This window comes from Trachurus trachurus, assembly GCF_905171665.1.
Source record: "Trachurus trachurus genome assembly, chromosome: 13".
In the NCBI taxonomy this organism is placed as follows: domain Eukaryota; kingdom Metazoa; phylum Chordata; class Actinopteri; order Carangiformes; family Carangidae; genus Trachurus; species Trachurus trachurus.
The window spans coordinates 26,291,149-26,315,413 of record NC_139892.1 but is presented as its reverse complement, the minus strand read 5'-3'; the positions used below and the strand labels follow the sequence as shown (position 1 = coordinate 26,315,413).

General features: G+C 43.3%; 1 protein-coding gene across 3 annotated transcripts in view; it reads left to right on the top strand.

Annotated features, from left to right (window-relative positions):
* The window catches only part of fndc3a (fibronectin type III domain containing 3A), a 51,603-nt gene that overhangs the window by 10,880 nt on the left and 16,458 nt on the right, over nt 1-24,265 (top strand). The window contains exons 1-8 of one of the 3 annotated variants that reach the window (XM_083985283.1): nt 4,916-5,100; nt 7,455-7,530; nt 19,293-19,369; nt 19,491-19,740; nt 20,008-20,346; nt 22,639-22,697; nt 23,860-24,029; nt 24,131-24,190. In XM_083985283.1, the coding sequence (XP_083841409.1) occupies nt 5,089-5,100; nt 7,455-7,530; nt 19,293-19,369; nt 19,491-19,740; nt 20,008-20,346; nt 22,639-22,697; nt 23,860-24,029; nt 24,131-24,190 (1,043 nt within the window). In that variant the 5' untranslated portion in view covers nt 4,916-5,088. Of the gene's footprint in view, nt 1-4,915; nt 5,101-7,454; nt 7,531-17,815; nt 17,931-19,292; nt 19,370-19,490; nt 19,741-20,007; nt 20,347-22,638; nt 22,698-23,859; nt 24,030-24,130; nt 24,191-24,265 lie in introns of those variants that run through there. The other 2 variants (XM_083985282.1, XM_083985284.1) reach the window with 2 other exon arrangements.

The following is a 24,265-nucleotide window of genomic DNA, read 5'->3' as shown; positions in this document are numbered from 1 at the left end:
CCAAAGAGGGCACTATCTGGATTTCTTTTCTTTAGTTTTTATTCATACCTTTAATATTTATACTTGACAGTAATACATACAAATACGAATAAAAACCTTATACAAACAGCAAATGACTAGCAAACTAAACCGAACAACGACGACAACAAAACATTGACATATTTCACAGCAATACTACATATAGAGGGAGGATATACAGTGCATGTCCTCTTAGTTAAGTTTTCATTTCACTTTCAGAAAGGTTAAAAATGATCCTATACAGGGCTGGATCAGATTTCGAAGCAAAACAAGACCAAAATCACTATCCAGATTTCACTAAATTATTAATTACTTGAACATTAAAGTCATCTTTACTTCATAAGCCCACTGACCACTACAGATGTTACTGGTTCAAAATTGCGGGGTTTTTCCTGCACTGCAGGATCGCGTGATCGCGTGACTTTTCACCACAACTGTTTTCCTCTAGGTGGCAGCACCGTACTAAATACTGCTCAGACGTTTTGGGGACAATGGTCAGGACAGCCTGATAGCCGCGATTAGGAGTGGCGCTGTTCATGATACAGAATACAAGAGGATGAAAGGAGAACTAGCTGCAGACAGTAAATAATATAGTAGCCTCGTTTTTCAATGACAAAATGTAACGACGGCAGCTACAGTAGACTATAGCCCACGTCTCACTCTCTTTTTTCGGTCATCTGTCTCGTCATCTCCAAAATGTGTTTTTAAAATGAGCCAACTACAGTACTGTGCAGTAGTGCCGCAGATTTCTCACTCCGCACCTTGTTTGAGAGTGCAGCTGGATGATTTCTTGTGAATGAACGGGTCTGTGTCACTTTGGGGCTGGGCGATAAAACATAGGATAAATAACTTTCCCTCGATAGAAGACGCGGCCGATACAAAGTCTATAGGTTTAATTCATCCATTTTTTGACAGACAACACAAACAGCCAGTGATAATGAGAGTGGTGACACCGTCAGCCATGCAGCCGGCCTGGACTTTTTATTTTTAATTATGAAGGATCATCTGCGCAAGGCAAAGATGATAGCATCAACAAAACACGGCGTAACACACGCGGCTGTATGGGACAGGCTTTTATTTAATTCAGAACAAACCGCTTAGCAAAAATGGAAAATATAGTCTAGGGGAGAGCCGGGTCGATTGATACACTTTTCATTTAAACGTCTTTTTCAAAGATGACGTTATGTACACAAACATTTTTATCATGTGATCAACAACTCACATGTGTATTTTCTTAGTTACAAGTGTAATTTAACACATATGTTGGATGATCGCGCTGTTTTATAACTTTGAACGTAAGTTGACATTTGTCTCAAACGCCCCACCTATGCGGGTCGTTTGAGACACAGAGGAGGGACGGTTGAAACAGCATGTTTTAAACAGAAACTACTGACATTACTCTCGTTTTTATGAAGCATATCGGACAACATACTAGTGTACTTGTTATTGCCAAAATGTCACATAATTTCTCACAATATAAATAGGTCAAATAAATATTTTTGTCCCGTGCGCAATTGTCAAGATCCGCATTTCGATTAAACTCGCCTTTCTTCTTTTGTACGAGTTGTTGGACAACTGCATTTTCATTTAATTTACTTATTTCCCTGCCCTAAGTCATGTTTATGGATACACAGTTGAACATATTGTCATTTTTCCCCTCACTTTGCTGAATATCTGTTGATTCACGTCATAAACACGAACATTAAAAATATGTGGTGTTTATTAAAAATACATGTTGTTCATTCAAATCGGTTGTTGTTCATTGCAAAACAGTTAGGCTATTAATTTGGTGATTTATATACAGATATTGATCGCGCAGTGTGACCACAATCACTACGCACGGTGGCGTGAGGGACATTTGAAACAGCTGTATCAATCGTCCCTCCAGCGACTACTGACAATAAAACCTGTTTTGCCTCTAAACTTCAAAACTATGACATTTCATAATTTAGGACCTGTTTATGTACGAATTCATCTGTTGTTAGGTCATATTATTATTGCATTAAACACACAATACAACTTTTGATCACTTTCTCCCCGGCTACGTTGGTGGAGATCTCCCACACAGTAAAAGATTTAGGCAACACATTCTTCCAGCTGGCTGTTTTTCTTCCAGTTACAGAAAGTAGCCTATGTGCAAAGTACCACATTAACATCTCTATTCATATAACGCCCATCGAAACAGCTGATTTACATGTCGGCCGTTAAGGCAAGGCAAGGCAAGGCAACAGAATGTGCGGAATATGGAAATGTTAACACATGGCGATTGGCCATTCACGCGGCTTTGTTCTTGGTTTCGGCCAATCAGCTTATAAGCACATGGCTAATTATCAGCTTTCAACCAATCGCACTGTTTTAATGTGTGTGTGTGAAAGTTATTTTCTTTAGTTCATTTTCGTTTCTTTTGGATTTTTTTTACAACAATGTATCAATATAATATTGTTTTCGTTTCATTTCGTTATAAAAATCAATCCCTTTTCTTTGAAACAATGAGATTGAGCAGCTAAAACTCAATAAACTCAACCATGGCTTGTTTTATTGTTAATCTGAACGCACATGTATAAAGGGCAGAGTCAAGGCAGCAGATAAATCACAAAACATCAACGCGTGAAGAAGAAGAGAAAAAATAACCCCATGGTCCGACCTGACCCAGTTATTTAATGTTTAGGTTTATTTAGAAGAAGTCTGATTATGACTGCTGTTCTGGATCAGATTATTTGCTCATAATTCGGGTTATTTTCAAACAGTGGCCAAACAACAGATCAATTAATTATTATAGACTATATTTTCCATTTTTGCTAAGCGGTTTGTTCTGAATTAAATAAAAGCCTGTCCCATACAGCCGCGTGTGTTACGCCGTGTTTTGTTGATGCTATCATCTTTGCCTTGCGCAGATGATCCTTCATAATTAAAAATAAAAAGTCCAGGCCGGCTGCATGGCTGACGGTGTCACTTTGTATCGGCCGCGTCTTCTATCGAGGGAAAGTTATTTATCCTATGTTTTATCGCCCAGCCCCAAAGTGACACAGACCCGTTCATTCACAAGAAATCATCCAGCTGCACTCTCAAACAAGGTGCGGAGTGAGAAATCTGCGGCACTACTGCACAGTACTGTAGTTGGCTCATTTTAAAAACACATTTTGGAGATGACGAGACAGATGACCGAAAAAAGAGAGTGAGACGTGGGCTATAGTCTACTGTAGCTGCCGTCGTTACATTTTGTCATTGAAAAACTAGGCTACTATATTATTTACTGTCTGCAGCTAGTTCTCCTTTCATCCTCTTGTATTCTGTATCATGAACAGCGCCACTCCTAATCGCGGCGATATGTGATACATAATCATCAAGTCATAAAGCAAGACAGGCTTTATCATATTACAATAGTTTCTGTGATTTAGGCAGTGTATACAGTAGTTAGTTCTAGTTTAATAGCCTAGAGTTTAAGCTGTGGATTACTGCACAGATCACTGAGTCATCCGCCTGTCGTCCTCCGTTCTCACAGATGCCACCTGGCGGTTGTTTTGGCACATTGAGGCTTTTCATTAAAACCTCTTGTCTCGCCAAAGAAAAAAAATGCATGAGTCTTGTGCCGTCTCGCGTGGACCACGCGTGAAGTCCGCAAATTTGAACCAGTAACATCTGTACCTAGGCCTGATAATAGCTACCAGCTATATTCACCTATTTTCTTAAATCCAGCCTCTTTCATTTTGCAGAGCAAAATGAAGCAGAGGATTTGTTTTTGTGGAGGGTTGTGACGTGCCCCTCGTGCAGCAGTATCGGTGACGCAGAGGATCTGTTAACTTGGCACATGCTGATCAAGTGATCAGCGCTGTCACTTTAAGGAATGATCCGTTCAGAATGAATGAGGACAGATGTTACAGAAGCGGCGAATACTTGCGAGCCCTGTTTATTGTGCCGCTGCACAAATAGTGTCTCTGTTTTGACTGTCAGTGGGCTGGGCTGCTTTTGTGATCGTTTGAAGACGGGAAAAAACTCAAGGCTGCAATTTGTCGCCAGCGCCGGAGCTCTGCAATTGAACTCCCACAACCTCATCTCCTTCTCACATCGATCCGAGTATTCAGAGAGGGTTGTACGGCATGTCGCTCTGTGAATGGGAGAGCGAGCCAGGGAAGAGTAAGAGGGGAAGGGAGAGAAGGGAGGGAGGGAGCGGGACTGTAGCGTAGTCGTGTATGTCAGCCTCGGGAGCTGCGTGGGTCGCTCAGCTCCCTCACGCCATTGTTGTTGTTGTGGGGGAGAAAAAAAGGCAGAACAAAGGACTCCCCACGCCGTGGAACCCTTATACCCTCGCCGGCTCAGCTGTGCCATGATCACACCCTGATGGAATGCTCTTGAAATGAACCACGTTAAGGAGGCACAGTAGGCGTTAACTGAGCCGGCACACAGTCAGTGACAGAGACAAGGAGGAAGCTGAATAACAAAAAAACTGAGGCATCACCCAAAGTCCCTTTTCTCGTTTTCTTTTTTTTTTTTTTTTGCTCTCGTTTTCCTCGGGCTCGTCCGTCTCCTGAGTGGCCACCGCTGATAAGGTTTCAGTCGCTCCTCTGAGGCTTTGGCGCGGACATCACCGTGGCTTATTTGTTGAGGAGGGTTGCTCTGGATACTGACAGTAGGGAGGCTGCGCCGGAGCCAGAGGAGAGAGCGAAGGAGCCGTCTGCTGCAGAGAGCAGATGAGGGCTGGAGCAGGCGAAGCAAACATGAGATTCACGCCGCCGCACTTTCTGTGAAGGCTCCATCCAGCGCAAAAAAGAGGCTCAGCCCCCATCTGCTTGCATAGCTCCCGCTGCACTCCACCTCTCCCCCCCACCGCCACCACCTCCCCCCCCTGCCAGCTTCCTCCTGGATTTTTTTTGTGCGAGGAGTTGGATGGAAGTAGAGGGTGTAAAAGGATCAGATCAGCCAGATGTGTTAGCGTTGCGGGTCATGTGATTTTCTCATGAGGGTTGGGTGAAGTGGTGGAGGGTCTGGTGTTAGACCCTTGAGCATCTTTTTTTTTTTTTCTCTCCTTTCTCTGTGACTGCGTGAATAGCGACGCCTGAATGAGAAAAAGCAATGCGGGCAACAGTAAGTAGCAGTCAGATCCTTTGCCAGAGAGATTTCCTTTCTTTTTCTGATTTCATTAACATGTAGGCTAGCAAATGTCATGGTGTAGATTTCAAATGTGACTTCCAGTGTAAAGATAAAATAGGGAAGAAAAAACAAGAGAGAAATCATCCTCGGAGGGCTCTTTTCTTCACACAGAAGGGGGCTGGACAACAAACATATACATCCACCACACTGTGAAGTGCCTAGACTTTGATTCAGTCAGACCTCCCTTTGCCCCTGCACCCTCCCTCCCTCCCTGCCTCCCTCCCTGCCTCTCCTCCCTAGTCTTCCACTCCTCACCAACACCAACACCCCACCACCACCACAACGATCCACACTTGCCGCTGACGCTGCTTGTGTGGGTGTGTGTATGAACATATGAGCGTCTGTGTGTGGCAGTCAAAGGGCTCTTTCCTCTCCCCGCTGAGCACATGAATGGGAGCAGTGTCAGAGATGGAGGTGCTGATGATTTCTGTGATGGAAGAGAACCGTAGCCAAAGCCCTTTGCCAGGGGAGTGTAGATTCTATGGCAGCGACTTCCACAAGAGTGAGGTAACTAGCGGTGCTGGGCAACAAAAACCCGTGTGCGTGTGCTTGTGTTGTTGTGGCTTTAATAAGGATAAGGTTCAGAGAATGAAGGGGGGTGAAGCTTCAGGCTGTCTTCATTGTTACTAACAGAATCTGACCTGTTGATCAAGTGAATGGAAAAGGAAAATGATTGTGGTCGGTTCTGTTAATAATGTTTTGTATTTACTTTGTAGTTATCAGGAGATGTTAACATACATTTTAAAAAGTTTGTTTCTTGGAAAAGAAAATGGACTCGTTTTTTCTGAGGCTTCTTCATCAGTTGAGATGCTCACGCCTGTTGCAATGAAACACAAAAAGCATGAGTCAGTACAGGGTAGCATTGTCCACCTGATATTTCCATCAGTCATGGTGAAGTCTGTGGTGCAAGATAAAAATAGTGGAAGTTCAATAGTTAAAGCTTAAAACATTCATGTGAAGCCTAATAACTAAATTGGAGGACAGAAGTTTCTTCACTTAACAAACAGGTTCAATTATTAATCATGACTCTGTCAGTTTTTAGTTTGAGATACTGACACGATCAATACAGTGAATATAGATATATTTATTCATTCAATAGGTAATTAATAGATATTTAAGAAAAGATTGAATTTTTTTTTACTCATTTCACCAGCAACATGATCTGTTGAACAACATACATGTGTTTGTAAGTCTATGTAATATATATTTACTTTTCTGACTTCACTTACTAATTTCTTTAAATTACCTCTTTTGGAAAAGAGATAAATAACCGTTGCATTAATACAGACTTTGACAGTAAAGGCCAAGTTAAAATCGAAACCACTTCATCAGATTATGTGCAGCTGTTCATAGTTTATTGTCATGGAAGACAACCAGACCATAATTTAATACGTTTCAGTTTTCGAGGGTTTTTATTTTTCCACCAACAGGAACTGATAATATATGTTCACTGTCAAATTGAAATTGTGTTTTGCTACTGTATGTCCTCTTGACAACCAGTTGTGATTGTTTTTGCTTGCAATTGATGGTGAGAGTTGATAAGATCTGAGCAGAATAAGAGCTTGTGGTGTGCGTGTGTTACACTAAACACTCCCTCTCACACATGTATACTCCACAATCCTTGGATTCAATTACCCTGATATGGTAGTGGTTGTTGCTCTTTACATTTTGGCTGCGATATGAAAAAATTAATCTGTTGGAAAAAACGTTTTTTTTTCTTTGCAATTTAATACTTGTTTATCCCCTGGGCTAACCTGAAGACCACAGTCATCACTGGAGAAAGGCTTGCCAGCATCTCCGCCTCACCCTCCCAGTCTTTTACTCTCAGTTAATTACTGTTGATGGATTTTTGTCCAGAAAACAATGAGTATGAAAGTTAAGGGTGATGAGGTTTTGTTTGCTGCACACGAGGTATAGTTACCTGCCTTTGCCAGTGTCACCTGCATTTCAGGCTTTGCAGAAATGATCTCAATGGGAGACGGGCTTTAAATATTTCCCACATTTCCTTCCTGATTTTCATGCGACTGCCTTTTCAGTGTACACACGCCAAACACCATCAGCGCAACACCAAACACTACAACTGTTAAGACCATTGTATTTTTCGAGGGAGTGTTAATGAATAAGTTGAAGTAATAAAAAAATAAGTGGAGGAAAATGTACACAAGACTTCCCAGATCTTGAGTTTGTACAGTCCCAGAGCTTCAGTTTTAATGAGCTATAGTTGCTGCGGGTCAAATGTGAAATTTAAGTGGGCAGTCAAATTGAATTGTCTCTTCTTTTCTCCACAGGTAATCCTGGTGCAGGTAAACCCAGGTGAGGCCTTCACTATTCGACGAGAGGATGGTCAGTTTCAGTGTATCACAGGTGAGAGCTGCTCATGTTGAACTTTTCAGTGTGGCTGTGGTTTCTGAATGCATGTTGTCTGTTTATCCAGTTGTAAAATGAGAAGATGAGTATAACAATACATACTGTATATTGTGTATGGATAAAGACTTAAACAGGCGCTCAGTCAGTCTGCTGTGAACACATGTGTTTATACAGCTAAGCCATATTTAAACATATGGCCTAGAAATGTAATCCCAACAGCAACAAGATGAATGAGAGTGGTTCATCCAGGTTCATGCAAGGACATCTCCTAAACATGGAGACGGTTAAATGAATAACAATATATTCAAAGCTCCTTGGTGAGAGCAGACATGGACATATTTTTGCTGTGTGTGTATTTCAAGTCATTGTGACGTCCAGATAAATGCCCCTTTGGATACACTCTTTTTAGGGCTGCTGAAAATCTCCAGTAATGTAATGTGGCTTATTTCAAATGTTCCACTGGTACCCAGACTATGAGACTTGTCTAAATTAATTAATACAGCAAATATGAAAATTATGTAGAGCTGGGTGATGTAGTTTAAATAAATATCACAACATGAATGACATTTTCCTAATGCTGATGTATATCACAGTAATATTATGCAAATAAGGAAATATGCAAACTCACATAAAAAGGTTATCAAACTGATTTCCAGTGCATTAAATTATTGTACTGTTATGAAAAACATTAAGCATCTCTTCACACGTGTGAGAGAAAGACTTGAATTACAGATGTTAAATCAACACTAGTAAGTAACTTTTCAACCTTCATATAATATTTTCAGAACTTTTGTGATGGTACATCGATTTAGAACAGGTTGAATGACACCTCTGTCATGGCCTGAGGGGGTCTGTATCGCCTTCACTGGCACTAAGCAGCTTCGAGGTGGTTGGTAGGAACCCCTCCACACAAAGAACTACAAATGTGCTGACTGCTTTAAAGTATATGTCACTTCCCCCTTTCCCCATTCATTAAAAACACGGAAGTCGAGGCGAACGCCTGTGTGGGACTGCTATCATGACAGAAGCAGCAAGAAAACCAAAGAAATTAAAAAGTTATGTCTGAGGAGACTAAAAAACAAAAGAGGGGGAGTAACAGGCAAATTCCATGGATGCGGAACGGCTGAGGCTCCGCTCCGGCATGGCGGCGGAGCCGATACGTTTCTATTCTAGTCAATGTGTGTGCTTCCACTGGCTGCGGCTGCGCTGCGCTGTGTCACGGCTCCAGCATCTGACAGCCGTTTGCAACACACAGAGCTTCTATTTTGAAAGTTCTTTAGTATTGCTTTAACAAAACCTTTGGTCAGATAATTTCTGTACGAAGATCTGTACGAAAATGGAGGGAGGAGAGGGTTTTACTTTGCATTTCTGTTTGGCTGATTACATGACCATGCAATTTTTTCTCTTCAAAAGTTAAACAGCTGTAAAAGGCAAAACATTCAAATTTGTTGAATTTTTTTGAGCTGGAGTTACTGACAGCTTCACAAAAATCAACTCATCGAACCATGAGCCTGCTGATGGTTCTCGCAGAGAACAGGAAACTTATGCAAATAATCAGATAATTTGATGGACAAAGCGAGACATTTATTTCTGTCAGCCAGGTTCATTCAGCTTTTTTCAGTGAGTGCAGTAAAATAGGAAAGGGGGTTGGCCAGGACGCCTCATCGACGTAGTTTTACAGTAGAGATGTGTTGTTGTTGGCAAATGAGCCTGCTCCAAGAGCCGAATCTTCAACTTTGCTGAGTGAGAATCCATGCCAGCAGGGGCGGGCCTTTATTTTGGGCATCCCATGCAGGCAATCACATGTGAGGACAGACTAGGATCATACCATTATGCCAAGGAAGGAAGGGGGCAGACGCAGGTACACAAAGTGACAGAGAGAGACAGGGGAGCCGATATTAAATGCAAGCAAGTCGGAAAAAGGAGCAGCATCTGGCTGCATTTCAATGATATTGGAGACTTTAAAGCTGAGCGCAGAATTTGTAAAATGAAAATATCCATCAGAGCAGGGTCAACAACAAACCTGTCCTGCACAGACATCTAAGAACTGCCCACCCGTCTGTACAGATGGAGAGAGTGCAGAAATGCATAAAAATAAGCCTTTTATGAAAAAACTGAATTAAAGAAAATGCTTAGCAACACACAAATCATTCATAATTGCTAAATTAGGCTAAAATAGAAGGCTCTGAGTGATACTAAAATGAAGAGCCATTTGGGAGCTTCTGAGGGAGCTGAGTCAAAAGAGCCGGATCTTTGAAAAGAGCTGGACATCCCATCACTATTTGACAGAAATGACAACAGGATGGTCTCATAGCTTCCTGGTTGTTTAGTGACATAATTGCATTTTGCCCATAGAGAGTAGTGAGGATAGAAACAATGTGTCACAAGTGCATCAATACACTGCAGGTTTTAACAGCATCAGATGTGGCTGATGCATTCAGAGGACAGCAACAGACAGACAACCTGTTGCTAGACCTGAATGTACCATGTTACCATCAGCAACAAAGTTTTTTCTTTTTTCTGTCTCGACACTTCCGAAGAAACAGAACGTGTCACTGTTACATCTCTTTTCCATACTGTCATACTCCACTGTTCAATAATTCCTGCCTAATTTGACAGCTGATAAAACGAATTATGCACCAATTGACTGTCATGATGTAACATAAACATATGGTGTAATCACAGTGTGTTGGTAGAGGAGTTGGGGCAGAACGGCGCTGTTGGAGTAGGATGTGTTACACATTCTTATTTGTCCCGATGGCTTGTCATTTCCCTTTCCTCAGTTGTTTGCAATTGCGTTGGCTTTGTGACAGCAACAATGAAGTCTGGCTCCAACACGTCGCTGACATTGTGAACGCAAGACAGCTGGAGTAGTTGTAGGAGGCAGAGCTGCGAGCTCGTAATTGTAAACGATTATGATAAAATGCAGTTGCCCAGGGGAAAACATTGATCTCAAAATGATTTGCTTTGTTTTGGCTCGCTCCTTGGACACCCCTCCGTGTATTGACATTTCTGTGAGCTCACTGCTGCTGTCTTCTTTTTTTTTTTCTTCTTCTTCTTCTTCTTCTTTTTCTTTCCTCTCTTGAATTTTCAATTAAATTTGACAAAGAAAAATAAAAGATGTTGGCGTGATAATGTTTGCAAATGAGCATTTCTCATTTGTCACAGAAAGCAGCCACTCCACATTGTAGCATAAATCTCCTGACCTATGTTTAGACCTGTGCTCAGTGTCTCACTGTTACTGTCACTGGTATTTCTTGTTTGTAACCTTTCCCTTTTCCTTGTGACGTATATGAATAACAATCGGACAATAGGCGTCAGGCATCTAGGTTTAAATGACAAAGGGGAAAAAAGCTGGAAACATCATACAGTTCAGGCTCTTCTCCCTACTCCTGTCTGAGCTCCCACACCGGCCCCCCATTATGAGCTGAGTAAACCTCCCTAATAGGGAGCGAGCATACATAGTCTCTCCATCAGAGGAGAAACAAAGAGCTGAGAGGTGCCACATAGATCAGTGTGACTGCTACTAACTGGCCTGTCACAGGGTGCGCTCATCTCTCTGTGACGTGAATAGAGGGATGACTCACCGCTTGCGGTGCAAGGAGGGAGGAGGAAGAGTGTGTGGTGTGTGTGTGTGTGCATGTATGCGCATGTGGTTGGTTGGTTTGATTTGTTGTGTGCTCACAACAACTGACTATCCCTGTTCTCTTAAGTGTCTGTTCTGCATATGCGTGCTGTCACCTCTAACCCTGGACAGGGACCGACTGACACACAAAGCCAGGATGATCTGGTTTACATGGGTTTTTTTCTCCATCCCACAACAATTTGTGTATTCAATCATGTATTTTTAGCAGCTGGATGTGCGTAATTGCTACGTGTCAGTGCGTGACAGTCTCTTTAATACAAACAGACATTCTTGTAAAATGCAGTTTATAGAAGGCGTTTGTCGTCTTTGATATCTGCCTCGGAGGGCAGGTAATTAGCGTGGCCATTCAGCGTTCTCTGACATCCTCGCCATGAGGGCAGTTCTGTAAGTGAATGGACATACCATCATGGCGATAACCAGAGCCTGTAGACATTCCAGCATCAGCCTTTCACGCTGTAGATTTGAAAGCTGTACGTTCCACCACCGAGCGATAGCCCATGTGACTGATGATGCAAGTCAGCATCAGGACCATTGGTTTGATTAGATCCACTTCTTTAGCTGAATTAGTCTGTCAGTGATTCACATCACTTCGGATGATCCAGCCTCTGGTTGATGGCTGGAAGCACCGTCCAGTTCAGCCTGATAGAGATGTGCCTGCTCCCACAAAAGCCGCCAAGACAGCCATGCTGGTATCTCAACAGGGAGCTAAAGACAGAGAGGGAGTGTGTGTGTGTGTGTTTGTTTTTGTGCGTTTGTGTATACACCAGGCTCAGTTTGTAGCCATGTTGCCATTGTTCCCTGCCTTTTATTCTCTGTGTGACACTGGTAGGTCAGTTGGCCCAGTTGGTTCTACTTGTCTCTTATCTCTGATGCTGTAGCTGTGGATCGCCTGGCGTCATTTCTGATGGGAGCTGCGGATGAGTCTATCTTCTATCAGAGGGACTTGAGGCTGTCACGTCCCCTGTGCCTGAAACTGAGCAGCCAGGATGTGCACTGTTGAACATCTGATCTGACACCGTAGTGAGGAGGTGTTTGTATTGTTAATACACTAGTATAGTCTGAGAGAAATTCCCCTGGAATTTAGTTTTAGTAGACTCTCAGTCGGCTGAGTGGAAACGGTGCAAGTGGTTATCATCCAACTGAAGGGCTTCAGAAAGAAGTCTGACTCTGATGCTGGAAGGCAAAAATGTTTATACCTGATATTCACAATTGGCTCCCATAGAAAGGTTGGAGACGCAATATGGTATAAATATGGGCGGACCACATTTACAGACTTTTACATGTGAAAAGTGCCACAAATTGTTTTTAATACATTTTTAAGTTTTAAGTTCAGTCTCGCTTCCACGCAGCTGGCCAGTCTCACTGTGAAGTGGGTGGGATTGTCGGTTTTGGAAAGTCACAGAAATGGACTGGACTCAGGCGCCCACCCAAACAGTTATACCGGAGTGTGCTCCCACCTTTGGAAGTAAATCATGTGGATTGTGCTGCGTTAGAAATAGCTTCACAAAGTAAAGTTGCTGGAAAAATCTAGATGAGTGTTTTGTAACCAGTGGTGGGGATGAAATACATGTAAGATGTAGAATCACCATTAACTGAGACATTTACGTACCAGAATGCATCAGGCACATTGGGTATATGATTTTTAAACATTTGATTTTCCGCTCACCTTGGGGTTGAACTCTGAAAGAGAAAAATCCAGACAGGAATGTTTGCTTAACGTCCATTTTATTTATAGCTTAAGTGTTAAAAGGAAATGCATTATTAGATCATCTATGCTAAACCACATCCTTCCTATTCATCCTGTCACTCATTATCTACTTTGATGCTCTGTCCCTCCCCCTCATTCTCATTTCCTGCACTGTCGTAGGACCCTGTGCGAAAGTTGAAGTCAACTGGACTATTTTTCAACTCTCGAACCTACACTGATAGTGGCTGGTGAGTGGGCAGCCATCATAGGCTCGCATCAGGGGACTAGTGACACAGTCCTTGTGCTTCCATTATTTTAACTGGGAATACAGCATATAAGATAACACGTGCTTGTGATTGCATGTGCTCATGTGATCATTCAAATTCGAACCATGTGCTCTGTTGTTGTGCAGTTGTACAGCACCTTCTCCCAAACGAAACCCATCCCATATGGCTCGCATAAGCGGGCCGCAAACAGCAAGACACATTAGCCACATTAGCACGTTATTTTTGTACTCTCACAGCTCCACCCCTCCCCCCACCCGACTGCCAGGACATGTACACAAACATGCGAGCGTGGACGGTTCATTCACAGCTTATGCAGTGAGTAGCTCCGAGAATGACTGAGCTTGTGAGTCATATTCCCTTCGCTGCGTTGATACAGAGCGAGAGGGAGAAAGGCTACAGAGGAAGATAGAAGATGATGAGAGGGAGGGGGTGTTCCAACAAACCTTTTGTCTTGTTTTGTTTTTGTTTTTTTTGTGTGTGTGTGTATGTGTTTTGTTTTTCTTTTTTTTTCTGAGTTCAGTCAGGGGTAGCGTGTTCAGGGAAGGGTGATTTCATGTCCACTCAGCTGTTTCTGTCTTTGTTAAAGTAGCGTCCTGTTACAGGAGGAGACAGTGGTTTTTAGAGTGGGATCATCATTTCCTGAACAGAGCCAAATAATTCATTACTGGGAAGAAAAAAAAAATCAGGTCTGTGTGGTCACGGCCCTTCTTTTGCTCGGGGTTTGTCTGGGTGAGAGCAGCAGCAGCAGCAGTAGTGTGTGATGTTCTGTAATAAGCGCAGGCATGAAGGTTACTAATCCCCTCCTGTAAACGTCACTCTGGTGCGGTTGCGGATGTCTTGAAGTATCAGAAATTTGCCGGGGAAAAGAAATAGCTGTCCTAATTAAATGGTTCCATTGTTTACTGTACAACTTCCTCCCTGTGGCTCTGGTCTGCACACTGATCAAGCAGACATTGCCCTTTTCCCTCTTTTCTCCCCTCTTGCCTCCCCTCCTCCATCTGCCTGGAAGGGTGATGATGTTTGGATGCTAACAGGCATGTTTGTGGAGTGGCAGCCTGGCCCTGGTTCCGTAATCTACTAATTGCAAATCACTGCAAATTACCACCCTCTTAATTGATGGAAGATCTTTCCTGCGTACTGGAAAATGTGCCATGCCATGCAAAAAGGGAACCGCTTGCCAAGGTGTCATCACTAAAAAATAAAGGTTTAATTTGCAAGTAGTGTTTTTTTTGTTTTGTTTCTATTGACGGTTCAGCGTTTCGCCTCTTTCCCTTTTGCTTGGTTGTAATTATTAACTTCTGTCAGTTAATCTGCCTGCCTTCCCTTACCCATCCTCTTTATTTGTGGAGGAAGACAATTTATTAGCTGTGATTAATAATCAAGTCCGCTCCATCTTCATAGGCTCACAGTTAATCATGCTGCCGTTGAGAGCTTATTGAGAGCTCCCACATGAAACCATCACGCTGTCTCTCGTTCTACCTGTCTTGCTCTTGCCCTCTCCAACTCTCCAACTGTGTTGCCTGTCTCTGTTTTTAATTATTTATTTTTTTTACACCCATGCTTTACACACCCAGCCAGCCTCAATCTCGCTCATTGTCTCTGCTTCTTTTTATTCTCCGGATCTAATTGAGGGTTCATTTGTACATCCGATTAAACCTGACAGTTTGCTTGGATCGTTGCCGTTATTTTAGAGCCACGTCTGCCAAGTTTCCTCTGTTTGCAGCGAGCCTCAGAAGACCCGTGTGAAGTCCCACTTGAGGTTTCTTTGTTATGATCTCGATCCTTTCTCAGAGGAAGCAGGTGGGTGTTCAAAGTGGCCTTTACCACCCCTTTTGCACATCTGTGTATGTATGTGTGTTGACATGTGTCTGGCCTTTGATACGTCTCTCCCTCCGCTTTCATGCAACTATAATAGTTATCCTCGTCTCTCTGCCGCAACCTTTAGCCCCCCCAACCCCCACTTTTCTCCTTCCCCTCGTGACTCAGAAGCAGCCTCACCGGTTAAGATCCTGTCGGCCTGCCACAGGAAGCAGGGAGGTGAATACGGGTTATGTGATGTTGACAGGAGATGATGGTGCTCCCAAAGTGTTGCCGAGCCCCTGTTTACACAGCCAGAATGGGCAGCTTGTTTGCGGCTATTCTTGGCCCGGTAGCAGCCTGCCGTTTTGTGGAGGAGGAGGAGGAGGACTGATGTTTTTCCCGTGGCTTGCTTCCTCTCCCCTGGAAGGCTGGCACTCCACAGCCACGTCAGCACAACCAATGCTCCGGTTGACTCTGGGGGGGGGAGGGGATGGGGGATGTGGCCTTTTCTATCTGATCTCTGTCAGCGCTCATGCGTCAGTCTGATGTAAAAGAGTGGGTGTCCCCCCCTCTCCTCTCTCACTCTCGCTTGTTCTCTCTCTTTCTCACTCCTTAAGATGTGTGTGTGGCTCCCTCATCCCTACCTCCCTCGCCCTGTGCTTTCTGCCCGTCCTCTCCCAAAGTCGGTACACACAAAGCCTTTCAATCTAAATGGACAAACAATGGCGCATAGACAGCTAATGTGATTCATTAGATTTCCTGTTAGTCGGCATCAGCGGCAACCACCGGAGCTGCCTTCATCAGTCACCACGCAGGTGCACGGCAGCGCCTGGCATCAAACACAAAATAATTCATCTGTCAGTCTTAAAAGTGAGTGGAGTTAACATCGCACACTTTGAACTCCCACTCAAATGATACTATAATCTGAAATCAATGGGGGCTGAGCCAAGGTGGCTGCCTTCATTCAGCCTGAGCTTTCCCATGCTCTCTGGATTCAGGGTTTTTGTCCTCGTACACAGGGTGCATGAGGACAGACAGGTGGGGAAACTCACAACTTGGCTCTTTGCCCTTTTGCTTTCATTATATGAGGCCTACCTGCTATCCGTCTTGTCCAGTGAAGTTTATTAGCAGGTAGACCAGAGCAGTATGTTCCCAATGATTTTTACACCAACGGAAAGTCATAAATTGTGGAGGCCTGTCTGGCATTCGATTGTAACAATTAGTAAGTTTGAAGAAGAGTGTATCTCTTCCAGTCTGCAGTAGATAGTATCTGGAGTGCTGTGATGGCAGTTTTTGACAAATAGGTTTGGCTAATGTGCACATTGTTTTTAAGTGTTACATATTGATCCAGTTTTAATATCTAACCTTATCTGGTGTCAACCTGACCCTGGTAACAAATTTATTTCAGAGGCAAATTGATTTTTACTAGATTGATGCTATTGCAAATACATTTACATACCAGTGAGAGCACATCGAGTGAAACGTTTCATCTCTGTTTACTTCAGCTCATCTCTGTCAAACTAATTTGCACATGTCTAATGGAAACCACCCAACCATGAATCTAGTAAATAATAAATTATGGCTATTTAGCTCATTAATGGGAGCAACAGTGTGGTTGGGATACCTGCAGCAGCTTGAATAATTGCTTTTGAGAGACAAATATTACTGTATTTTGTGTATCTCCTTCACAATAACGCACAATACCACTGTTTCCTCTGCTTACTGTCTTGATACTCTTTAGTCTTTCACTTGCGCAATGGGCGGTTGGGGGTGAGCTTGGATTCTCATTGAGATTTCTCGATAAGGAAGTAGGAGCAGATGTGGTTCCAGCCACAGTTTTCATCTTTTTCACCTTTTTTATGTGGGAAAACGATTTTGAACAGAATATTAATCGTAGCAAGATGTTTAATGTTAGTTTAAAACATGTCTGATGAGAATCTTGTAGGCAAACAGATCAGAAAACAACGTGTTTGCTGAAAGCCAGAACAGCAGTGTCATAGTGGAAGAAATCTTCAAACCACTGATACTCTTACATTACACAAGACATCCACAGATAATGCCTCTGCTAAGAATGAAAAGCCATCCTTTTGCTCTACAGATCTGTAGGTCAAGATAGCAACACAATATTGGGACCGGGACCATTATTATGCAATATTTTTGCACAGTGCTCAACAACATTAAAGCACATGAAGAATTCTAGGTTTATTTGAGTGCAGGTCTAAACTACAAAACCAGTTGTACCGTATGTGTATTATAGACAGAACCAATGCAGCCTAATCCACCAGTGCTTCAATAAACCCTCCCCTGATGAAGGTTGTAAAGAAACAGTTTTAGGAAGGTGTTGATTCAGCTGTATGATCATATTGACGCTCATGTTTTATGGTGTTGTGAATGGGACTGTGTAACACTGAGAGGTGTTTCTAATATTTTGTCCACCTTCAATAAAAGTGTGGCTGGATGAAATATCAGACAGGGCTTCATATTTGGATCCTTCAGTATAACACAATAGAGTTCAACAGCGCCACAAACGTCAGCCTCCGGAAAGATCATTGTTTCAACAATAACTCAGCTTTACAGCCTTCACAGAGGTGCCATTTAATGCGGGGCAATTGAGACCGCTTTAGTTTTAGCTCAGTGTACATAACAAACTGGCAGCCGTCCATATATCACCGCGCACTTACCGCCGCTCTCCACTGAGAGGTGGAGCCCGGACTTCAGCACCTGACGGGGAGGTGCCGGGGGGTCACAAGTGGGAGGTTTCAGTGTGTCTTTACACAGGCGGGGACTCTGTAGACGTGGGCCCATCATGGCTGGTCATTCAGGAACACCTTCTCTCTGCTTCCGCCCAGCCTTGACAAAATGACAGAAAACTCTCCCTCCAGCAGGATGACGGGAGGTCGGTGTGTGTCGTGGATCTTTCCGTGCTCTCCTGCGTGACATCTGGTTTCGGAGCCATAGTGTTTATGTCTTTTAGTTTGTAAGAAGAGAAATGTGTGAATATGCAAACTTGGCACAGAGGTCCTTCTCTCTTTCTCTCCCTCCCTCTTTCTCTCTCTCTCTCTCTCGCTTTCTGCTGAGCTGTCACTTCTCTGAGCTGAGCTAAGCCGCTGAACTGGCCCCTCCAACACAGCCACGCAGGAAACTTTGTTGTTTCTCAGCACTTTTGTAAAGTGGTCTTCTTGCATTTGCCAGTGTTTAAAAAAAATCCATTTCTCTGCCTTTTTATTACTCACAGATATTAAAAAGAAATTGACTAGTCATTGAAAATGCAGCCGATGTGGGGATTTTCCCCTGCAGAGACAATATTTAATGGTGGCTCTAGTGAAAACCTGCCAAGGTCTGTATGCCATAGGTGGCAAAATGGGAGGAGTTATTATGGTTCTCTTGGTTTACAGAAGTAAAAGTCCATTTATGATCTGCGCAGATGGGTTACGGTGACTGAATAAGTCTTTGAACAGGCAGCACTGTGTTACAGAAGATGAGCAACTGCACTGTAATAACACTGATCTGCCATAACATCAAAACAGGTGTCTGCTGTTAAAGCTGTGACTGATCTGTGCATTTGTTTGACTGAGTGGAGCCACAATGTTGTGGAAAATGATTTAAACTACAAATTAGGTTTCAAAACAACATGATTCAGAGATGGAAGGTCTTTAAAACACAGCATGGGTATACACCAGCCAGCCACAGCAATAAAACAGTAAGGCTACTGGGTTTAATGTTGTAGCTCATCGGTGTAAATCTCTTTGATTAAAAAGTCAAAAGTCATGTCAAACGCCCGTGTACATAAACACTTTATGAGAAAAGCTGGTGTTGGTTGAAGAAGTTAAGACGTTTTATAATTCTGAAGCACCTTTGGGATTTTGGGTCTATTTTGGATCAATGCACATGGTGTTTTATGTCAATTTGCTACAGTTTTGACATCTTCTCCATAGCAACAGCCGCCAAGACTGCTGGGTACTTTAATGTTTAGAGTCAACTGCTGCACCAAATTGACAGGAAAAGTAAGTTTTTTTTAATTGATGATGATTGAACATAAAACCTCTTGCAACCGTTTCTACAGCTGCTATGTTGAGCCACACAGGTTATCATAAAACATTTTTTAAAAATCAGATGTTGCTTTTAAATGGTCATGTGGTGTGTGTGTGTGTGTGTGAGAGTCATTTGCTCATGTATTAGCTGTTGAGCTCAGGTCGGAGCCTGTATGAATAAGGGCCAGAGTCGGGCTGAACTCTCAGCCCTGTGCACCGCTGTAACACTCAACACATTCACCACAGATGAAACATCTGTTCGGCCTGTGGGAAAGTGTTTGATCCAGTGTCTTCTTCCCTCTCCACAGGTCCTGCTCAGGTTCCCATGATGTCTCCAAATGGTTCAGTGCCTCCAATCTATGTGCCTCCTGGATACGTTTCACAGGTATTCATTCATTCAGCACTCTTCCCAGCCTCCAGCGTCCCCGATTGGCATCTGGTTCGAAACGCGGCACGGCTTTCATGCCTTTTGCTTTTCTTGCGCTCTCGTTTTGTTTCCTCTGTAGATCATAGAGGAGAACGGAGTGCGGCGGGTTCTGGTTTTACCTCAGCAGCCAGAGTTCCACCCAGGGGGCCACTCCCCTCTCCACCACCCTCCACCTCCGCCCCACCCCCACCTGCCTGCCTTCATCCACCCTGCCATGATGCCGCCGCACCCGCCACACCATCTGTACACGGGCATGGCGGGGGGCGTGGGTGACATGAACTCTCAGTACATCTCCCAGTACCATCCAGCTCATATCTACTCAGAGCAGGGTGAGTCGGCGTCTGGCCCCGTGTTGTTATATTAAGATGTTATTTGTTGTTCTCAGCGCTTTGTTTGCACAGGCTAGTTATACAGGCCAGGCCCGAGATAAACTGTTTAGTCTCTCAGTTTCGCAATCTCACCACTGCCCTGTTTATTTGTATGTTCCTCTCACAGTAACCTGTTTGTTGTTTTCAGCATACTTGTTTTGTTTTGTTTTTTTTTGCTCTTCTTTGTGTCAGCACAAACTCACGAATGTTGCCTTTTTGTTCCCGCAGTCTCTGCAGATTCTCACTCCCCACACGGACGCCCACCGTTTGTTCACAGAGACGACAGAACAAGCAAAACATACGAGCGTCTGCAGAAGAAGCTGAAGGAGCGTCAGGGAGGCGGAGGAGGAGGAGGCGGAGGAGGAGGAGGAGGAGGAGGAGGAGGAGGGCAGGTGAAGGACAGCCCTCCCCTCTCGCCACAGAAGACGTGCGGCAGCCCCCCGACGGTGGACATCCATAACGGCGTTGGAGGGAAAGGGCTGGAGGCGGAGCAGGCTGCGCAGCTCAGCCAAGCCGTGGCCGGGCCAGACAAGCAGGCGGGCAGGGGGAAGAACGGAGAGTTGGGAGGTGAGGAGGTTAAAGGGGGGAGAGGTTTGTCGAAAATGTTACAGTTGGGCTGACGTGCAGCATTTTTCCGGATGTGAGGAGCGGGCGCTGTGTTGTGTTTAGGTGCTGAGTATAGCGTCTCATTTGCTGCAGCAGCTGGTGGCAGGGAGGGATGAACAACACGGCCAACATTACTCCTGATTACATGAACTCTGACTGCTCATTAATCATGGAGTTTAAGACTGCTTCTTGGTGACACCAGTGCATAATTAAGAAATGATTGTACATTTTAAAAGTGAAAGATTGTACAAATCTACCACTTTTTCTTTTTTTTCTTTTTTTACCTTTCATCATTCCTACAGAAGATGGGAGATGTTGTTGTATTTTATTAGAAGCGGACATACAAGCATATAAAGGAACACATTTAGTAAACTAATCTTAAAATGACTGAGGCTTCACTGATGATGACATCTCTTTAAACACGATGCACTAGATCCATTGAAGCTAATGACAGTGATGTCAGTAAAATTCTGTCCGTAGCTTTTTTCCCAAAACAGATTTATAACTATCATACAGACAGAAATTGAACATCTTTTTAATTTGAATAGTTGCTACTAAAACATCAGACAGCTGATATTTATTTTCACAACGTAGCCGGACACATTTTGATTTCAGGTGTACGTCTGTCCGTCTAATTCTCATGATATCTCAGTAACAACTCAGGGGAATTCAATCAAAGTTGGTTCAAACATTCACTTAGATAAAAGCATGAACTGATTACATTTTGACGGTCAGAGGTCGAAGTCATTACGGCACATGGCGCACACACACACCATTTATCTATATTCAAGATTGTAGCTCAGAAACACCGGGGGATGTTGTGACCGAGTTTAACATGTGATCAGAGACTGAACTGCTGATACTACTCTTGGTTTGGATTTTTGTATAAGTGAACCACATAAACTGAAACACACATTGTGAATTTTTTCAGTGCAACACCATAAGTTATTTTTTTCACTAAAAGTGTGTGTGAATTATTTAAAATGAATACAATTGCATTTCTTACATTTGGGATGGACAGGAAAACGATGACTGTGATCATTACCTTTTAAGTTACGTCACAGCAGAATTACTTTGATGTTACCATAAGGGGCCGAGGAATGAGGTCTGGTCAGTCAGTCAAGCAGAGGGTGGAGCTACAGTTTTTTAACCCTCTCTTTCACTTTTGTTCATTATTTTACTAACTGTCACTGAAGACATTATTCTGTATTGTTTTTTGTCTACTTTGTGTTAAAGGGATAGTTCACCCTAGAATGATATTTCGCTCATTATCTACTCACCCTCATGTTGACTAAGGGCTGGAAGAATTTTCAGAGTCCACCGTCCCTTCTCTGAGTTACAGGGGGTCTTGGCGTAGCAGTGCATTTCAATGCAACGGTTGCAAAGGGACACCAGAGCTCTTCGTAAAAAAACACACACAAAAAAACATCCAAATACCTCCATGATGCTCGTATGTAATGTCCGTCTTGTGCTGAAGCCCCAAATTGCGTAATTGTCCCGAAAAAAATTAAATAAGTCTATATTTTAAGCTTGTTTGTAGCGGAAGCTTCTCGAAGCTCCTCTTCCTGGTCCGTCCAAATATCGCGTGATTCGCAGTAACCGCACTGACGCCGGCGCAAATCACGCGAGATTTGGACGGACCAGGAAGAGGAGCTTCGAGAAGCTTCCGCTACAAACAAGCTTAAAATATAGACTTATTTAATTTTTTTTGGGACAATTACGCAATTTGGGGCTTCAGCACAAGACGGACATTACATACGAGCATCATGGAGGTATTTGGATGTTTTTTTGTGTGTGTTTTTTTACGAAGAGCTCTGGTGTCCCTTTGCAACCGTTGCATTGAAATGCACTGCTACGCCAAGACCCCCTGTAACTCAGAGAAGGGACGGTGGACTCTGAAAATTCTTCCAGCCCTTAGTCAACATGAGGGTGAGTAGATAATGAGCGAAATATCATTCTAGGGTGAACTATCCCTTTAAAGTTAACTATTTAAATCATTGGAGTTGTAATGTGGATTTTCTGAAGTGGATTGATAATTTTCAAAGTGTTACTAAGCCACAGAGGCAAATGAGAGCTTTAAGCTAAGCAGTTACAGGTTGCAGGTAGCTTTCACAGTGCAGACACACCCCAGCATAAGCAACTGCAGGCAGATAATAATGCGATCTTACTAATAAGTGGCACATAATTTGTCTCATTATTTGTCATCATTTCATAAAGACTTTTGTGTTTATCTTTACCTGTTTCTGTCCTCAGAGCTGGATGAGGAAGCTCAGGCCCTGCAGGCTCTATTGAGCACCATCAGTAAACCAGTGGTTAGTATTCGCTTGTGCTGTGTTTTTATTATTTTATTTATTTACTTTCCTTCATCTAATTAGCACAAAATTTGCATGATTTTTATGTGACTCTATTAGTGCCGTGTTCATGAAAACTTGTAATGATGCAAATGTGTTGCGTCATTAAACATTCTATTAACAGCCATGATGAATTCTTGCTGACATCTCGCTAATCGAGGCAGACCTGCTGACTAGCATCCATGTGGGGATTTCTATTCCCAAATGTGCCACTAAACAACTGTGCTAGCATTCACTGAAAGGTTTGAGCTTTGAAAGAAGCACTGGTTTTTAAGTGAACAATTACTAAACTATCAAATCCCCATTGTACTATGCTCGGTGGCACACAGAAAATATATTTCATGTAATACAGTGTATATATAAAATACAGAATAGTGTGGTCTCAGGCGTTTTTTGAAAATAACTCTGTTTAATGGCAGAACAGCATTGTAGATAAACGAAGAGGAGAATGGCTGTTTTACTGGGTGGGAACCAGACAAACTAGAAATAGAGTTTCCTTGACCTCATATAAAACGGGATTTGTCACACAGTCACTGTCGCTAAGGTCTGTAATCCTTGTAAAAGTAGCAAAACAAGTCTATTGGAGCCATGATGGGTACAGTGAAGGGAGGATGTGTAATACAGGAAAGGTTCAGCTTCAGTGGGCACTGGGGATTTTCTTGTCTTTTCTGCCATACTGGTTTGTTAAAGTACCAAGAACTGAGTTGTGGGAAGTTAAGTAGTTAACGCCCATTTCACTTGAGCTGCAGCCTCTCCCCTCTGTCCAGTACACAGAGGTGGAGGTGCAGACTTGACCTCACTGAGTTCTTCCACGTATAGTGTGAATCCCTATTGCCAGGTAGCTCTGGCTATTTTTAAACCCCAAAACAGAAAGGGAAAAAAAAAAACCTTTGGCTTGCACAGCATATCCCTACCAAGTGCGGAAAAACCTTTTTTCCTGAGTGGCATCAGTTTGAATGACCCTCTTTGGACTCGGGTTTAAGGTAGTAAGATTTAGAGAAGTGACTGTGTCATGAGATTTGGCAGCTTGGGCGGTCAGAAGAATAAAAAGCTTTCTCTCCACGTCTTGGTTTGATGGTGTTATGTAGACTCGATACTGACCCATGAAACCTTCTCATGATAGGTGTCGGACATCCAGGCCAGAGCAATGGTCGTGAGCTGGAGTGCGCCCACCAGGCCAGAGAACGACAGCGGCGGCGGTGTGGAGGAGGACAGCAGCCCCCTGGAGGCCCTCAGCTACGAGGTCTCCGTCTCATTTAGCGGCAAAGATGGGAAATACAAGAGCATGTACTGGTGAGCACAAGCATCAACATGCTAAAGAGGCTAAGTAATGACCAACTGTTCGTAGAGATTTTTACATGGACAGTTATTTATTTTTTTTATCTTTGATGCAGCGGGGAAGAACTAAGTGCTACTTTAGAAGACCTTCGACCAGCAACGGACTATCATGTCAGGTCAGTGAAAACCCTTCAGATTGCTTTTGTATGAGCTGCTGTGTAAATCCACAGAGGAACATCTTCTTTTTTATA